Raw genomic sequence first — 18781 nt, forward strand, 5'->3', positions numbered from 1 at the left:
TTTAATGCTTGAAGGCTTATTTGTAACCTTCTGCTTTAATATGCAGTATGATTATGAAGATTGTAGTTTCTTTGTGGCATTGTAAAAGAGAATGTTAAAAATCAGTTTCAGTTAGTTAACTTAGTTTACATTAAAACATGATAACTGATTAAAGATGTTATCACATTGTTAATTTGAATAATCAATTTTATAGGCAATAAAAGACACTGGAATTAGTATCACAACAAGTTACAAAATAAATAATGGTATGGCACACACATGCGTGTAAAATGCAAGTCATTGCTGCTGAAGTATTGAAGTTTTCTTTTTTGAGTTGTTACTTACCATGCTTACTGCTCTTACTGAAGTTGCTCAGTGAGATCTTAAATTACCTATATAATTGATTATTCAAACAGGATTCTGAAAATAAAAATAAATAATGAATATATTTTCAAAATATAATAAATAAATATAATTGCATATGTATATAGAATAAATGTAAAATAAACAAGTTTATTGGTGAAGATGGTATGGCTAGAAGGGGAGGATGGAGGCCATAATATTACTACATTTATATTCACAATTGTTGCTACACCGAACAAAGTATCAGGGAAACTGACTATCCTGTCAGGGAAAATTCAGGGAATTATCAGTGAAATTTACTTCAGATTTTTGGTGGCCACCCTGACTAGACACCGACTCCTGAACTGACCTTGGTGCCTTCAGAACTAACACTGACGCCTTCAGAACTAACACTGACGCCTTCAGAACTAACACTGACACCCCAGAACTAACACTGACGCCGCAAGAACTAACACTGATGCCGCAAGAACTACCACTAATTCACCCATACGGCTGAACTGAAACTTATTCCGAAGCCGACAGAAATATTAGTAACGACCCCAAAGGAATATCGACATTAAGGTTTCGATGGAGGCCTTGAGAAACAAAAATCAAACAACACCAAATCATAGAAAGAAAGAGTTGTTTGACATGAAAATTGAACAGCATGTAAAACATGTATATTACTTTACGAAACAAGTGTCAGTATGCTGATATAAACATTGAATTCCGGAAAAGGGCTGCCTAAAAGGGGCTCCACTTCCGGACAGTTAAACGCCTTTAAAAACTCACCATTTTCAAAGAACAGTTACACATGTTCGTTTTGATGCATTTGCAATAGCGTGCGAGTGGTGAAATTTCGCATAACAAGGTGGAACACAGTTTTCAGCAATTGTTTATCTTATTTCTTTACAAATGGCATTCATTTTCAAAGGGAGAAAACTGTTCCCGATTATTTTAAGTACAAATGGCATTCATTTTCAAAGGGAAACAACTTTTTCCGATTATTTTAAATGTTCTTTGAGAAAAAGTTGTCTCCCTTTGAAAATAAATGCCATTTGTAAAGAAAAAAAGATAAACAATTGCTGAAAACTATGTTCCACCTTGTAACGTGAAATTTCACCACTCGCGCGCTATTGCAAATGCATCAAAACAAACATGTGTAACAGTTCTTTGAAAATGGTGAGTTTTTAAAGGCGTTTAACTGTCCGGAAGTGGAGCCCCTTTAGGCAGCCCTTTTCCGGAGTTCAATGTTTATATCAGTATACTGACACTTGTTTCGTAAAGTAATATACATGTTTTACATGCTGTTCACTTTTCATGTCAAACAACTCTTTCTTTCTATGATTTGGTGTTGTTTGATTTTTGTTTCTCAAGGCCTCCATCGAAACCTTAATGTTGATACTAGCTAGTGAAGTTCTGTTCCATTGATATATTGGATCAGGCGGTATTTATTACTACATTTTATTATCATGTTGTTTTATATTTTTTGCATTAGAGTAACAGAAAGCACATTTAAATGTTTGCTAGACATTAAAAATATAGACTAAATGTGCATAACTCTGTGGTGTAACCGCCATTATTTAAGCACAACAGGACTGTGCCTACAGATAATTTCGGAAACTGAAAAACCAAACACACTAAAAATGCAATACTAAGGGACTTTGAGAAGAGCAAACGATGCATCTAGAATGTGTCCAAATGTGTCATAAAATGCTAAAACCCAGGCACACCTGAACCCACAGTGGCCTAGGCAGTCTCCTACACCCCTCCGCCATAACTGAAAAAGGCCAGCTACGCCAATGTATGTTGTCTGCAATATAAAACCCTGCCTATAATGCCCGGTCAGTATTGTACATGTGTACTGCACGTGTCAATATACAGTATAGCAATAGATGTATAGAAAACAAACAATAGGCTATGATCAATGCATCAGTTATCATGATCACTCGGGTGGAAAGAACTGAAGTACAGTTATGTTGCCAAAAGTTTTGTTCCACTTCTATTTTTTGTTTTTCAGTTATTTTTAAACATGTTAATAAAACTGATAATTTGCAAAGTAAATATTTTTTTTTGTTCTAAAACACTTTATAATAGACATACCTTAAATGCATATGCTTATTTCACAAAAGATACACATTTTGCGTTTTTCAAAAAATATGACCCTCAGTCACAAACTGCTCAAATTTCAAGACAATGAATATGAAATAAAATTATTTTTTGTGACAGTTTGATAGGTATATAACTAATTTATGCGTAATTGAAGCCATTATATAAAATTATCGCTATTGAAGTCATGAAATGGCATTGAAATTTGGGCAAAATCCATAGCATAATGTCCGATGTCCTTTGGTCAGAATGATTGCCTTGATGAAATCTAGGTCAAGTTTGAATATGGGTTATCTTGGGTCAAAGATTAGGTCACTAGGTCAAATCAACGAAAAACCTTGTGTATGCCATAGAGGCTGTATTTTTCAATGATCTTCATGAGTTTTGGTTAGAATGATAACCTAGATGAATTCTAGCCCAAGTTCGAAAATGGATCATCTGGGGTCAAAAACTAGGTCATTAGGTCAAATCAACGAAAAACCTTGTGTAGGCCATAAAGGCTGTATTTTTCAACTGATCTTCATGAAATTTTGTCAGAATGATAACCTTGATGAAATCTAGGCCAAGTTCGAAAACGGGTCATCTGGGGTCAAAAACTAGGTCACTAGGTCAAATCAAAGAAAAACCTTGTGTAGCGATAGAGGCTGTATTTTTCAATTTACCTTCATGAAATTAGGTCAGAATGATTGCCATGATGAAAGCTAGGTCGAATTTGTATATGGGTCATCTGAGGTCAAAAACTAGGTAACTAGGTCAAATTATAGAAAAATCTTGTGTATGTGATAGAGACTGTAATTTTCAATTGATTTTCATGAAATTTGGTCAGAATGATTGCCTTGATGAAATCTAGGTCAGATTTGAATATGGGTTACCTTGGGTCAAAAACTAGGTCACAAGGTCAAATCAAAGAAAAACTTCGTGTATGCAATAGAGGCTGTATTTTTCAATTGATCTTCATGAGTTTTGGTCAGAATGATAACCTTAATGAAGTCTAGCCTAAATTTGAAAATGGGTCATCTGGGGTCAAAAAGTACGTCACTGGGTCAGATCAAAGAAAAACCTTGTGTATGCAATAGAGGCTGTATTTTTCAACTGATGTTCATGAAATTTGGTCAGAATGATAACCTTGATGAAATCTAGGTCGAGTTTGAATATGGGTTATTTGAGATCTGAAACTAGGTCACTACCCTAGGTCAAATAATAAAAAAAAATCTTGTGTATGTGATAGAGACTGCATTTTTTAATTGATTTTCATGAAATTTGGTCAGAATGATTGCCTTGATGAAATCTAGGTCAAGTTCAAATATGGGTCATCTAGGGTCAATAACTAGGTCACTAAGTCAAATCAAAGAAAAACGTTGTGTATGCGATAGAGGCTGTATTTTTCAATTGACCTTCATGAATTTTGGTCAGAATAATTGCATTGATGTATTCTAGGTCAAGTTTGCATATGGGTCATCTGAGGTCAAAAACTAGGTCAAATAATAGAATAATATTGTGTATGCGATAGAGACTGTACTTTTCAATTGATATTCATGAAGTTTGGTCAGAATGATTGCCTTTATGAAATCTAGGTCAAGTTTGAATATGGGTCATATAGGGTCAAAAACTAGGTCACAATGTCAAATCAAAGAAAAATCTTGTGTATGCGATAGAGGCTGTATTTTTCAACTGACCTTCATTAAATTTGGTCAGAATGATTTCCTTCATAGAATCTAGGTCAAGTTCGAATATGGGTCATCTGGGGTCAAAAACTAGGTCACTAGGTCAAAACAAAGAAAAACCTTGTGTATGCGAGAAGCTGTATTTTTTAATTGATCTTCATGAAATTTGGTCGGAATGATTGCCTTGATAAAATTTAGGTCAAGTTTGAATATGGGCCATCTGAGTTAAAAAATTAAGTCAGTAGGTCTAATTAATAAAAAACTTGTGTGTGCGATAGAGGCTGTATTTTTCAGTTGATCTTCATAAAATTAGGTCAGAATGATTGCCTTGATGAAATCTAGGTCGAGTTTGAATATGGGTCATCTGAGGTCAAAAACTAGGTCACTAGGTCAAACCAAAGAAAAACCTTGTGTATGAAATAGAGACTGTATTTTTCAATTGATCTTCATGAAATTTGGTCAGAATGATTGCCTTGATAAAATGTAGAAAAAATTTGAATTTGGGTCATCATGGATCAAAAACTAGGTCACCAGGATATATTTCAGAAAATACTTATTTAAACTCAAGCGACCACATTTTTGGTCCAGTCTTAATGGAAATTGGCCAGAATATTTGTTTCCATGAAATCACTAGGTCAAACAAGCTTACACAAGCGACCTGGGGCCATCTTGGCTCTCTTGTGTATGTGAACAGTTAATGCAGCAGGAAGATTTTTTGTGGAAACTTTTTACATGTAATTGTGAGGTTGGCTATCTGTAAGATTGATAAATTCACCAGGTAACCCCAGTTTACTTGTACTTATGATAGCTGAATCCAGTTATGGATTCTTCTTGACCTCTGCATTACTTGAACGTAAAAGTAATCTACTCGAGTCATTGGTATTTTTTCAGCATTCTTTTATATATGTATATTAAGAGACCTGATTTAGTGCGGCATCATTGATATATCCCTTTTCATAAAGCTAGCATTCAGTCTTATTTTGGGCAAATTTTTTCTAAATGATTTCTGCATTAACTAATACATTAAGCAGTCTACCTATGTGTATTTTTGCTACATTGTTTCTTGGACGTACATTAAGAGATACAATGTAGCAGCATAAAGCATCCATATGTCGATTTTCTTGTTCGAAACATTGTCCCAGTAGATTTAGCGCTGTTTCTCGGTGACCAAGGTTTTTTTCTGTATTGATGGTTGTGACAAGGTTTGTGAGGGCCTGATGTTTTTCTGCAGCTCTCTGAAGGTGACTGTAGGTCTTGTATTGTAGGAAGTAGAGATAAGGCAGAGAGTCAACAACAGCCCAATCCATCCAGTAGTCAAGAAAATTCCTTTCGAGCATTTCTTCTTGTGAAAATCTAAACATTTCATATTTTAGTTCTTGTGGAACACAGTTTATTTCATACTGCATGAATACAACACAATGTGCAGTGACATGTCTGATTAGTTCTTCATTGCCATTGGTTGATTTCTCGGCGAATCCTGTTCTTATGATTTTTTCTTTGCCTATACAAATACAAGCACATACAGGTTCCACAATGTTAAGATCATACAAATGTTCAGTATTCCTCAGTACAAACTCTGTTCCAATTATATCTCCCGTACAATACAATGCTGATGCAAGTTTTAGTCTTCCAGATGACACATCTGAACTCAGACCTGCTGAAAACAAGGCTAGTGCCACTGGGGATACAGTATTGTTAGCGTAAATGTCATTAGATGCTATCACAGATGCTAGTGATGAACATAGTGAGGGTGTTAAAAGTCTGCATGTTGTTTTTTGTAAACTGTTTACATCTGTGTCCCAGTATATTCTAGCAAGTGTAAATATATAGTCAGACAGTTTCTGCTGCACCATTTCATTTTCACAAGGTAGTATTGGCATTAAAACATCTTTTTGAATTAATGTTACATGTTTGGCAGTATTATACAGCAGCTGTAATGAAATCAATTCATTTTGAAGGGTGATAAGTTTTTCCTTAACTCTCATCCCGAATTTTTCCTTGACTCTCAACCCCAAACCATCAATAGGAATTTCAAGAAGTGCCCCACCCTCACTTTGTATGATGAGTTGCAGGATTTCTAGAAGTTTGTGTTTGTTCGAAGATGAAATTTTCCCTGCCATCAGGTTGTTTCCATGTATTATGAAATGTGGACAGTTTTCTTGTCTAACACAGTTCAGTAATGCTAAAAGACAACAATTCAAACATGCAAGCAAATTGTTTTCTTGCCATACATTTGACCTTTTATTCTGTATACAATAAAATAATACAGTTTTACAAATGAAACTTGAAAGGACACCATCACACTGAGGGTTGATGAATGTTTTTAGAATCATCTTCATAAGGATGTAACATCGTAATTGTGTGATGTTTAAACTAAACATCAGACATCTTTCAGCTAATGAAGTAGATATTCTCCATTCATGTTCCTCATACTGACCATTCTTACTGCCCACTGCTACAACAAAACATCCTGTAGTCTTACAATATCTCTTCATTTCTTCTGTAGGCCATCGTCCTTTACCTTGTCTTATTAACCAAGGTTGAGCTTCCACAGGCCATGTTTCACAGGGGAATGCTAAAACAAAATCATGTTCATGAAACCCACGAATTGTCTGTGTTAGTGCAGGGCCTTGTTTTCGTACAGCTCCTGGTAATTCTTTAAAGATGAATGTTGGCACTGTGTTCTTTAGCAGTACTCTGTCTCCACTAACTGTTAAAAGATGGTTTTCTTTGTGTACAGCTTCATGTACAATTAAAGAAATCTGAGCTGGAAGAGACTCATCTGCCCTAACTTTTTGTAGAAGACAGTAGCCAGGAGATGTTGTCTCATCCTGGATCATCAGAAGATTTTTTACACCAGGCTGCCACTGAGCCCAGTCCTGTATTATATTGAAGTCTGAGCAGCAGTGGAGTATATCATAATCTGACTTGAGTCCTAATGTTGTGCTTCCTTCAGACTGGCTTCCAAAGATATACGTTGAAGTGGGCTTGCCCATTAATCTGTCTTTAGTAGTGGCCATAGTTTCCTGCAGCAACATCATCCTCCTCCTCTTCAGCACAATATTCTCAGTCACACTAATATCACTGAGAACCTCTGATAGTCTCAGTGATACATTCCGATAATAGTCAATATCTTGAGACATTCTGAAAATATAAAACTGAAATATTTACACAGCTGCTACATAAAGCATCTTGTTATTGTTTCTGCAAACTAACATTTTCACCAGAGCTGCAGAGGAGATTGCATCTGTTAGTGCTCTACATTATTTCTTTCCATATTTTCTAGTACTTTTTAGCTCACCAGAGCCAAAACTAACGGTGAGCTATTCCGTCGTCAGTAAACTTTTACTTTAAACGACATCTCCTCATAAACCACTAGGCCAATTTCATCCAAACTTAACAGGAATGTCCCTTGGGTGAAGCTCTACAAAAGTTGTTCAAATAATTGAATTCCATGCAGAACTCTGGTTGCCATGGCAACCGAAAGGAAAAACTTTAAAAATCTTCTTCTCAAAAACCAGAAGCCTAGAGCTTAGATATTTTGTGTGAAGCATTGCCTAGTAGACCTCTACCAAGTTTGTGCAAATCATGACTCAGGGGGCAAAATTGACCCCGCCCAAGGGGTCACTTGATTTTACATAGGAAAATCTTAAAAAATCTTCTTCTCAAAAACCAGAAGCCCTAGAGCTTAGATATTTGACATGTAGCATTGCCTAGTGGACCTCTACTAAAGTTGTTCAAATCATGACCCCGCCCTAGGGGTCACTTGATTTTACATAGATTTCTATAGGAAAATCTTCAAAATTTTTAAAAAAATAAACCAGAAGGCCTAGAGCTAAGATATTTGACATGTAGCATTGCCTAGTGGGCCTCTACAAAACTGTTCCAATCATGACCCCCGGGGTCAAAATTGACCCCGCCCCAGGGGTCACTTGATTTTACATAGGGAAATCTTCAAAACATTTCTAAAAATAAACCAGAAGGCCTAGAGCTTAGATATTTCACAAGTAGCATTGCCTAGTGGACCTCTACAAAATGTGTTCAAATCATGACCCCGGGGTCAAATTGACCCCGCCCCATGTGGGTTACTTGATTGTACATAGAAAAATCTTCACACTTTTCTAAAAATAAACCAGAAGGCCTAGAGCTTAAATATTTGACATGTAGCATTGCCTAGTGGACCTCTACAAAATTTGTTCAAATCTTGCTCCCCAGGGTCAAATTGATCCAGTTCCAGGGGTTACTTGATTGTACATAAATTTGCTAAAAATAAACCAGAAGGCATAGATCTTAGATATTTGATACATAACATTGCCTAGTAGACTTCTACAAACTTTGTTCAAATCATGACCCCCGGGGTAAAATTAGCCTCGCCAGAGAGGTCACTTGATTTTACATAGGAAAACCTTCAAAAGTTTTTTTTTAAAATAAACCAGAAGGCCTAGAGCATAGATATTTCACATGTTGCATTGCCTAGTGGACCTCTACAAAATTTGTTCAAATCATGACCCCCAGGGTCAAATTGACCCAGCCCCATGGGGTTACTTGATTGTACATAGAAAAATCTTCAAAATTTTCTAAATATAAACCAGAAGGCTTAGAGCTTAGATATTTCACTTGTAGCATTGCCTAGTGGACCTCTACAAAATTTGCTCAAATCATGACCCCCGGGGTCAAAATTGACCGCCCCAGGGGTCACTTGATTTTACATAGAAAAATCTTCAAAAAATTTCTAAAAATAAACCAGAAGGCCTAGATTTTAGATATTTGACATGTAGCATTGCCTAGTAGACTTCTACAAAATTTGTTCAAATCATGACCCCCGGGGTCAAATTGACCCCGCCCCATGGGGTTACTTGATTGTACATAGAAAAATCTTCATTTTTTTTTAAAAATAAATCAGAAGGCCTTGAGCGTAGATATTCGACATGTAACATTGCCTAGTGGACCTCTACAAATTTTTTTCAAATCTTGCCCCCCCCCCCCCCCCCCCGCCCCCCAACCTCCAGGGTCAAATTGACCCAGCCACAGGGGTTACTTGATTGTACATAGGAAAATCTTAAAAAATCTTCTTCTCAACAACCAGAAGCCCTAGAGCTTAGATATTTGACATGTAGCATTGCCTAGTGGACCTCTACTAAAGTTGTTCAAATCATGACCCCGCCCTAGGGGTCACTTGATTTTACATAGATTTCTATAGGAAAATCTTCAAAATTTAAAAAAAAATAAACCAGAAGGCCTAGAGCTAAGATATTTGACATGTAGCATTGCCTAGTGGACCTCTACAAATTTTTTTCAAATCTTGCCCCCCCCCCCCCCCCCCCCCCCTCCAGGGTCAAATGACCCAGCCACAGGGGTTACTTGATTGTACATAGGAAAATCTTAAAAAATCTTCTTCTCAAAAACCAGAAGCCCTAGAGCTTAGATATTTGACATGTAGCATTGCCTAGTGGACCTCTACTAAAGTTGTTCAAATCATGACCCCGCCCTAGGGGTCACTTGATTTTACATAGATTTCTATAGGAAAATCTTCAAAATTTAAAAAAAAATAAACCAGAAGGCCTAGAGCTAAGATATTTGACATGTAGCATTGCCTAGTGGACCTCTACAAAATTGTTCAAATCATGACCCCCGGGGTCATAATTGACCCCGCCCCAGGGGTCACTTGATTTTACATAGGGAAATCTTCATAAATTTGCTAAAACTAAACCAGAAGGCATAGATCTTAGATATTTGATATGTAATATTGCCTAGTGGACTTCTACAAACTTTGTTCAAATCATGACCCTTGGGGTAAAATTGGCCTCACCCCAGGGGTTACTTGATTGTGCATCGGAAAATCTTCCAAAAAATTTCTAAAAATCATCAGTTTGATATTTGAAACATGTAGCTCATATTACGCAGGTGAGCGATCCAGGGTCATCATGACCCTCTTGTTTAAAAAAGTCTTTTATTGATGGTTAATAAACATTTTTTTTTCAGTTAACACACTATACTGTGACATCATTAATATGCATGAGGGACTTATTATCATGGATTTTGCGGTTGAAGCAATCGCGACAAATAAATTCCCATATATTTTATGTTCAAAAGGTCATATCTCCTTATAATAGCTGTTTGACCAACACCATGATATTTTGTTTACATGGAAATTAAATGATTTTGCACTAGTGAAACATTTCAGCCATTTAGATAAAATAAAATTAAACGTGTCAGTATTGTTTCACTAACCTTTAAGTCATTATATCTCAAAAACTTTTACTCTGTTGTTTTGTTTGTCTTGAAGTTGTCCATTCTCAGCTAAACAAGATGATGTGATAAAATGGAAAGGTGTACTTAAGTCTTTTTTGTGGAAATTTTATTCATATAAATTTCCTCTTAGTTTTTTTTTTCTAACAAAGAGGGAAATTAATTCACTTAATTGTTGAGATAAGAACAGTTATTGCTGTGTATTTCCCCATAATGAATCGGATCTATGTTTAGAGTTTTTGAGCTTTTAGGTATTTTAGCTTTGTGGTTTAAATAATATTCCTGAAAATTATCAGGATGGACATTGACAGCGTATAAAACATCACACTACTTGCCCATTCTGTTATGAGTTTACTTTCTCATTTTGTTATTTTTCAGTCAATAATGCTTAAAAGGTTAAATACATAATTGTTTTGTTTAATCTTTAGCCTGCTTGCTGCAAGTGATTCAGCCTTTTCAACCAGTGCAGACCAAGATCAGTAAATTTTAGTTACTAAATTTTTAGTGAACACCCCATCAAATAACAGATGATATTGCCCATATTGAATGATGAACTAGTCCATTTTAGCTTAAGATCCAGTGGTGTTAAAGCTATCGGGAAGAAAATCGCCGCATTGTAAAACTAGTCGTCGTTTTCTTTGTTACTTTTTGTTGTTGTTTTGTAAATCAATATTATTAATAAATAATATTCATGTCTTGTTTAAGGTATTTGACCCTTAATAATAATGTTTAATAAATGATGTTTGATTGGTATATTCTTAAAAGTTTCAGAGGTAAATTCACTTTGAATAGCAAGAAATCGCTTACCAAATGAACAATTTCCAATTGTGTACAATAAATCAATAATATCTTGAAAAAAGTAAAAACTTACTAGAAAAAAGGAAAATAAGGAAAATTGTTTTTTGTCCCATTGGGGCTTAAACCTACGCTCGTCCCGCCCTCCCCACTCTTGAACATTTCAGTCAAAGTAGGTTTATGGTAGGAATTGAATAATCTTCAAAAGGATGTACTCTATTATGGTCTAATACCTTAACACACTTTCATTCCCTTGTGTCAAGAGAGATCTTGTTGATAACAATAAAAATGTTGTTTCTTTGTTGATAAATTATTTGATTTTCTCCTGTTCTAAAGGTAGGTTTTGCAAAATCATTTCGTCCGTGCGTGCATGCTTCCGTCGTCCTGAAGTGCGTGCATCCGTTGTCCGGCGTCCGTCCACACTTTCCTTTATCACTTGTATGAGTTCTATAGGAAAAAATACTTTAAAAATTTTATGATCATATTTCCTAAACTGTTTAATTATAATTACCTGATGATCCCAAGTAATTAGGGGTCACTTGACTGTGACCTTGACCTACTGAAATCGTGACCTGCTGACCTTCTTTTTCGTTTTTACAATTACAGTATAGAAATTTGAACCACCTGTATATTTTTTATACAGATTTTAATACTTATCTTGAATAGTCTGAATCATGACCTTCTGACCTACTTTCTTGTTTTTAGCTCACCAGAGCACAAAGTGCTCAAGGTGAGCTATTGTGACTGGTCATTGTCCAGCGACCATCGGCGTCCATCATGCGACGTGCGTCGACCGTCAACATTTGCCTTGTGAACACTCTTGAGGCTACATCTGTGATCCAGTCTTTATGAAACTTTGTCCGAATGTTATTCTTCATGATCTCAAGGTCAAGTTAGAAACTGGGTCATGTTGGATCAAAAAACTAGGCCAGTAGGCCAGATCAAACGAAAAGCTTGTGAACACTTTAGAGGCCGCAGTTGTGACCCAATATTAATGAAACATGATCAGAATGATTGTCTTGATGAGTTTTAGAGTTCGAAACTGGGTCATTTGGGGTCAAAAACTAGGTCAGTAGGCTGGATCAAAGGGAAAGCTTGTGAACACTTGTGACCCAATATTTATGAAACTTGGTCAGAATGAATGTCTTGATAATTTCTAGGTCTGATTTGAATCTGGGTCATGTTGGATCAAAAACTAGGTCACACGGTCAAATCAAAGGAAAAGCTTGTGAACACTCTAGAGGCCACAATTGTGACTCAATCTTTATGATACTCAGTCAGAATGTTTGTCTTGATGATCTCTAGATCAAATTTGAAACTGGGTTATGTGGGATCAAAAACTAGGTCACTAGGCCAGGGCAAAGGGAAAGCTTGTGAACACTCTAGAGGTCACTTCTCCTAGAGCGCAGAGACATTCACGTCATGGAGAGGGAACATATGTCGCTTACTGGGTCAACATGTATATTGTCACTTGACCTAGTTAGCGACACATGACTGACATTGGAGGTAGTGGCCTTAGAAAGAGAACAACAACCGATCCACGTGCGGCTGGTCATCTGATGTTGTGTTGGACCTTTCTCCCAGAACCGGGGTGTTGAGATATGGCGGACACCCCCCTGAATTGACACCGGGGAAACCACTTTTTTTTATCACCAACCGGACTTGTCAATGACGGGATGAGGACTTCTAGATGTCAGCACTTCGGGCAAGACAGTCTCTCGTGGCGATGAACAACGCTATGTCACATGCAGAAAACTGGTGGCTCGGGGCCCCATGACACCCTCCAGAATCGACACCGGATTGCCATCCCTGAGAGTTTTTGTTTTGTCAATTAACTGTTTTACCTCAGCTGGTTGTCGATGACAAGAAGAAGACATGTACGACGCCGGGGCATCGGGGATTTGGACATATTGGCCAGCTGCAGATGGATCGACCGGACGTTTTATTTAACCTTAGAAGACAGGAACGGCGTACACTCAACTAAGCAGAAGACTGTCACGAATTGACATACGGACCTTATTTTATCTGTAGTGTAAATGCAGGTATTGCATCATCTTTTCGTAAATTTTTGAGTTATTGAGGTAAATGTCAGATTTCACGCATGAAATACCTCTCATATTTTTCTGTATTTCATAACTTAAATTTCCATGTAAATTTCATTAAATTCTGTTCAGTAATAAGAAAGTTATAAACTTCAGTAATTCGTGTTTTTATCCCCAAAACCACTATAATGGGCCTCAAATTGTCAATTTAAATTCGCGCCAAAGTAGTTAGATTCCCCGGCTATATCGTGAATCCCGTGGAAATACAAATAGTCAAAAGTTTACGCATAGGCCGTGTATCCCATGAAATTTAGTATTTGGCGGGACATTACCCTTTAAATAGACTGGACTAGATATGCCTTGGGCACACCACCTTCCGACATTATAGACGAATCTATGTCTGATTAATTTTTCTTGCTAGAAATTTATGCTCGATCGAGCTTCTTCCGCCAGACGGTCATAACCCGGAAGTACAATGCCCGAGGTTCACTTGTCTTCACTCGCCTGGATGTGATTTTCCCAGCGCAGAGCTTTCGTCCCATGGTTGTGCCGTAAACCGCAAAGACGATGATTTTTGTTATCCTCTGAAGTCAGCTCAGGGATGCAATCACCTACCACCATAGGGAGCCAATACGGAATCAACGTATTCACGGTTTAAAGGGACTTTATTTCAAGATACGTTTTGATATTGTTTGTGCTACTTAAAGTTCGCAATTAAATTAAAGAACTGTACCACGTCACATTAGAATGGAACTATACGAACTTTGTATCTGGTGATACTGAACTTTTTTTTTTCTTATAATCAGTTTTTTTTTCATATCATCTATTCATTGTAAATAATCATCTTATGTAAATAAATTTGTAAATATTGTAAAGGGTGTTGATTTGTTCTGATGGTTACTGTCGCCGGTACGGCCATTCCTGTCACAAAGACATCATACATGGGAACAAAAACTTTAGTTACTTAAATGAGATGTCGTCAAAAGCCAGGGAGTGATCGAGCTGTACTGTGAGACGACCAGTTAAGAAGATCTATATAATAACTTAGACGATTAACAACGTAGAGATCACCAACTTAGATTAACATCAACTTAGACGAGTAACAGCTTAGACAACATAACATGAGATGATAAAAACTTAGAAGACGTAAATTTTAGAAGATAACAACTAAGAAGACGTAAACCTTAGACGAATGCACGCCCAGATGGAGGATTCTTCAGTGGCAAGATAAATAAACTTACACACACACTCTAGAGGCCACAGTTGTGACCCAATATTTATGAAACGTAGTCAGAATCAATGTCTGGATGATATTTAGGTCAAGTTTGGATCTGGGTCATGTGGGGTCAAAAACTAGGTCACTCCGTCAATCAAAGGAAAAGCTTGTGAACACTCAAGAGGCCACAATTTTGACTCAATCTTTATGATACTCGGACAGAATGTTTGTCTTGGTCTCTAGGTCAAATTCGAAACTAGGTTATTGGGGTCGAAAACTGGATCAGTAGGCTGGATCAAAGGAAAAGCTTGTGAATACTCTAGTGGCCACAGTTGTGACCCAATATTAATGAAACTAAGTCAAAGTTATTGTCTTTATGATTTCTAGGTCAAGTTTGAATCTGGGTCATGTGAGATCAAAAACTAGATCATCCGGTCAAAAGGAAAAGCTAGTGAACACTCTAGAGGCCACAATTTTGACTCAATCTTTATGATTCTTGGTCAGAATGTTAGTCTTGATGATCTCTATGTCAAGTTCGAAACTGGGTCATATGGGGTCAAACCTTAGGACACTAGGCCAGATCAAAGGAAAAGCTTGTGAAAACTAGAGGCCACAGTTGTGACCCAATATTTATGAAACTTGGTTAGAATCATTGTCTTGATTTCTAGGTCTGGTTTGAATCTGGATCATGTGGGGTCAAAAACTAGGTCACCATGTCAAATCAATGTAAAAACTTGTGTACACTTTAGAGGCCACAATTTATGAAATTTGGTCAGAATGTTTGTCCTAGTGGTTTGTAGATCAAGTTCGAAACTGGGTCATGTGGGGTAAAAAACAAACAAGGTCAGTAGTCCAGATCAAAGGAAAAACTTGTGAACACTTTAGAGGCCACGGATGTGACCCAGTATTTATGAAACTTCGTCAGAATGATTTTCTTGATGATTTCTAGGTCAAGTTCGAATCTGGGTCGTTATTAACTCAAGTGAGCGATAAAGGGCCATCATGGTCCTCTTGTTTAAGATACCGTATAGTGGGTTAATTCTGCGGGTTTTTATTTCTGCTAAATCAGCAGAATTTTTGAAGCAGAAATAAACTTTGATTTTAAGCTCACCTGAGCACGAAGTGCTCAAGGTGAGCTTTTGTGATCGCCTTGTGTCCGTCAAGCGTCCGACCGTCCGTCGTCAACAATTTGACTTTTAACACTCTATAGACGTCACAATTTTGACCCAATCTTAATGAAACTTCGTCAGAATGTTAACCTCAATAAAATCTTGGACGAGTTCGATATTTGGTCATCTGGGGTCAAAAACTAGGTCACCAGGTCAAATCAAAGAAAAAGCTTGTTAACACTACAGGTGACAATTTTAGTCCAATCTTAATGAAACTTGGCCAGAATGTTGCCCTCAATAAAATTTAGGATGAGTGCGATATTGGGTCATCTGTGGTCAAAAACTAGGTCACCGTGTCAAATCAAAGGAAAAGCTTGTTAACACTCTGGATGTCACAATTTTGACCCAGCCTTAATGAAACTGGGTCAGAATTTTACCCCCAATAAAATCTTGGACAAGTTCGATATTGGGTCATCTGGGTTCAAAGACTAGGTCACAAGGTCAAATCAAAGGAAAAGCTTGTTAACACTCTAGAGGTCACACTTTTGGCCCAACCTTAATAAAACTTGATAAGAATGTTACCCTGAATAAAATCTTAGATGAGTTTGATACTGGGTCATCTGGGTTCAAAAACTAGGTCACTAGGTCAAATCAAAGGAAAAGCTTGTTAACACTGTAGAGGCCACATTACCATATCTTAATGAAACTTGGTCAGAACGTTAATATTGATGATCTATAGGTCAAGTTCAGATCCGGGTCAGGTGGAGTCAAAAACTAGTTCACCAGGTCAAATCATAGGAAAAGCTTGTTAACACTCTAGAGGCCACATTTATGACTGTATCTTCATGAAACTTAGTCAGAATGTTAATCTTAATGATCTTTAGGTCAAGTTCGAATCTGGGTCATGTGGGGTCAAAAACTAGGTCACCGGATCAAATCAAGGAAAAAGTTAGTTAACACTTTAGATGCCACATTTATGACCTTATCTTAATGAAACTATCTTGATGATCTTTAGGTCAACAGGTCAGGTGAGCAATACATGCCCTTCATGACCCTCTTGTTTGCTTAATATATTGACCTTTATCCCGTTATCTTTATCTGTCGAGCTTTTATCCGCTGTCAAATTATTCACACCGTATCGATTGGTTGATTTCTTTTGTTATTGTATCAATCTATTGCCCACGAATGAATGGTTACCGTTTCGGGCGTGTAATTTTTACAAGTGTACAAAACTCTCTAGGTTTATGAAAAGTTAAACTAACTAATTAATATGTCTTGTAACTGTTGTAACTGAATGGACTGTGAACGGACTATGTACTAGATTTTGCATTTGTATATATTTGTATATAAATCGTATTTTTTTCTACCAGCAGTATTACATTTTATGAAAATGTCTTTCAAAATGAATTACAGGTACTAGACCTACAGTATTTATTTTGAACTCTGATTTTTTATCATGCACGGTAATGAAAAGAAATCAGATTTAAACATAAATCAGCTGTGCCAACTTCACTGTCCTAGATTCCCACCTAGATAATGCCATCAAGACATAACTTACAAGAACGATATGCATCTGAGTCGTTAATTATGACTTAGTAAATGTGGTTGCTATTTCCCATGCACAGAATATACTTCTGGTTTATGCAAAACGCAAAAAGTAATTCCTACTTTTCTCGAAGGCCGCAGAAATAAACAAGGCCCATTTTAGGATAAAACTGCAGATTTTTTTTGCTCGCAGAATTAACCCGCTATACGGTACAGCATGGAAATTTGGAACACATGTAGAACTTTTGATATAGATTTCAATACTGATCTTAAATATTATTAACCCTGACCTACTGACCTACTTTCTTGTTGTTGAAGCTACAGCAAAGAGATTTGGACCACCTGTATATTTTTTTAACAGATTTCAATACTTATCTTGAAGAATCTTTACCATGACCATCTCATCTATTTTTTGTTTGTTTTTGAAGCATTAGCAAAGTTTGTTTAACCAAGCAATTAATCTCAGGTGAGCGATATAGGGCCATCATGGCCCTCTTGTTTATAGAATTACTTTCCTTGGTGTTACTATAAATAGCTTATTCTGTAACTTTTTATGTCTCCCACCACACAGTGGTGTGGGAGACATATTGATTTACACCAGTCTGTATGTCTGTCGGTCACAAATCTTGTCCGCACTCTAAGTCGAACATTTCTCATCAGATCTTCAAACCTTAACAAAATATGTTTGAACATAAGACCTCGACCAAGTTCGATAACTAGCCAAATCGGTCCAGCCATTTTGGAGTTACGGACCTTGAATTACCGAAAAATCGGCCTTTTTAGCTCACCTGATCCAAAGGCTTTTGAGACCGCTCAGTGTCCGGCGTGGGTCGTGCGTCCGTCAACAATTTCTAAAAATATCTTCTTCTTGAAAACCACTGAGCAGAATTACACCAAACTTTACAGGAATGATCTTTGAATTCCATGCAGAACTCTGGTTACCATGGCAACCGAAAGGAAAAATTTTAAAAATTTTCTTGTCCAAAACTGCAAGGTGTAGAGCCTTGATATTTGGCATATGACATCATATTATGGTCCTCGATGAAGATTATTCCAATTATGCCCCTGGGGTGAAAAGAGGCCCCTCCCCGGGGGCCACAATGTTTACATAGACTTATATAGGAAAAACTTTAAAAATCTTCTTGTCTAAAACCACAATACCAAGGCCTTTGATATTTGGTATGTAGCATAACCTTGTGGTCCTCTACCAGAATTCTTCAAATAACGCCCCTGGGGTGAAAAGAGGCCCAGCCTGGGGAGTCTCATGTTTTACATAGACTTATATAGGAAAAAACTTTAGAAAATCTCCTTGCCTTAAACTGCAAGGCCTAGGCTTTTGATATTTGTTCTGTTGCATTGCCTTGTGGTCTTCTACCAAAATTGTCATATTATGTCCCTGGAATGAAAAAGGCCCTGCCCTGGGGGTCCCAAATTTAACATAGATTATATAGGGAAAAAATCTTCTTGTCCGAAAGTTCAAGGCCTAGGCCTTTGATATTTGGTATGTATCATTACCTTGTGGATCTCTTACAAGATTGTTCAAGTTATGCCCCTGGGGTGAAAAGAGGTCCTACCCTGGGGGGTCACTTTTTTATGAGTTATATAGGAATAAATACTTAAAAATGTTATGATCATATTTCCTAGACTGCTTAATTATAAGTACCTGATGACCACAAGTGATAAGCTGTCACTTTATTGTGACCTTGACCTACTGACCTACTTCCTTATTTT

At 37.0% G+C, this 18781-nt stretch overlaps 1 protein-coding gene across 1 annotated transcript; it reads right to left on the reverse strand.

Moving 5' to 3' along the window:
* Positions 1–5089: 5089 nt before the first annotated feature.
* Positions 5090–7237, reverse strand: LOC123525650 (uncharacterized). Its single transcript, XM_045304794.2, has one exon. It carries the CDS (start codon positions 7235–7237, stop codon positions 5090–5092), a length of 2148 nt encoding a protein of 715 aa, XP_045160729.2.
* Positions 7238–18781: the final 11544 nt, after the last annotated feature.

This window comes from Mercenaria mercenaria, chromosome 7, assembly GCF_021730395.1.
Source record: "Mercenaria mercenaria strain notata chromosome 7, MADL_Memer_1, whole genome shotgun sequence".
Taxonomy (NCBI): Eukaryota; Metazoa; Mollusca; class Bivalvia; order Venerida; family Veneridae; genus Mercenaria; species Mercenaria mercenaria.

Excerpts from the sequence above, each read along its gene's own strand:
- LOC123525650 (XM_045304794.2), bottom strand. The coding sequence starts at position 7,237 with ATGTCTCAAGATATTGACTATTATCGGAATGTATCACTGAGACTATCA.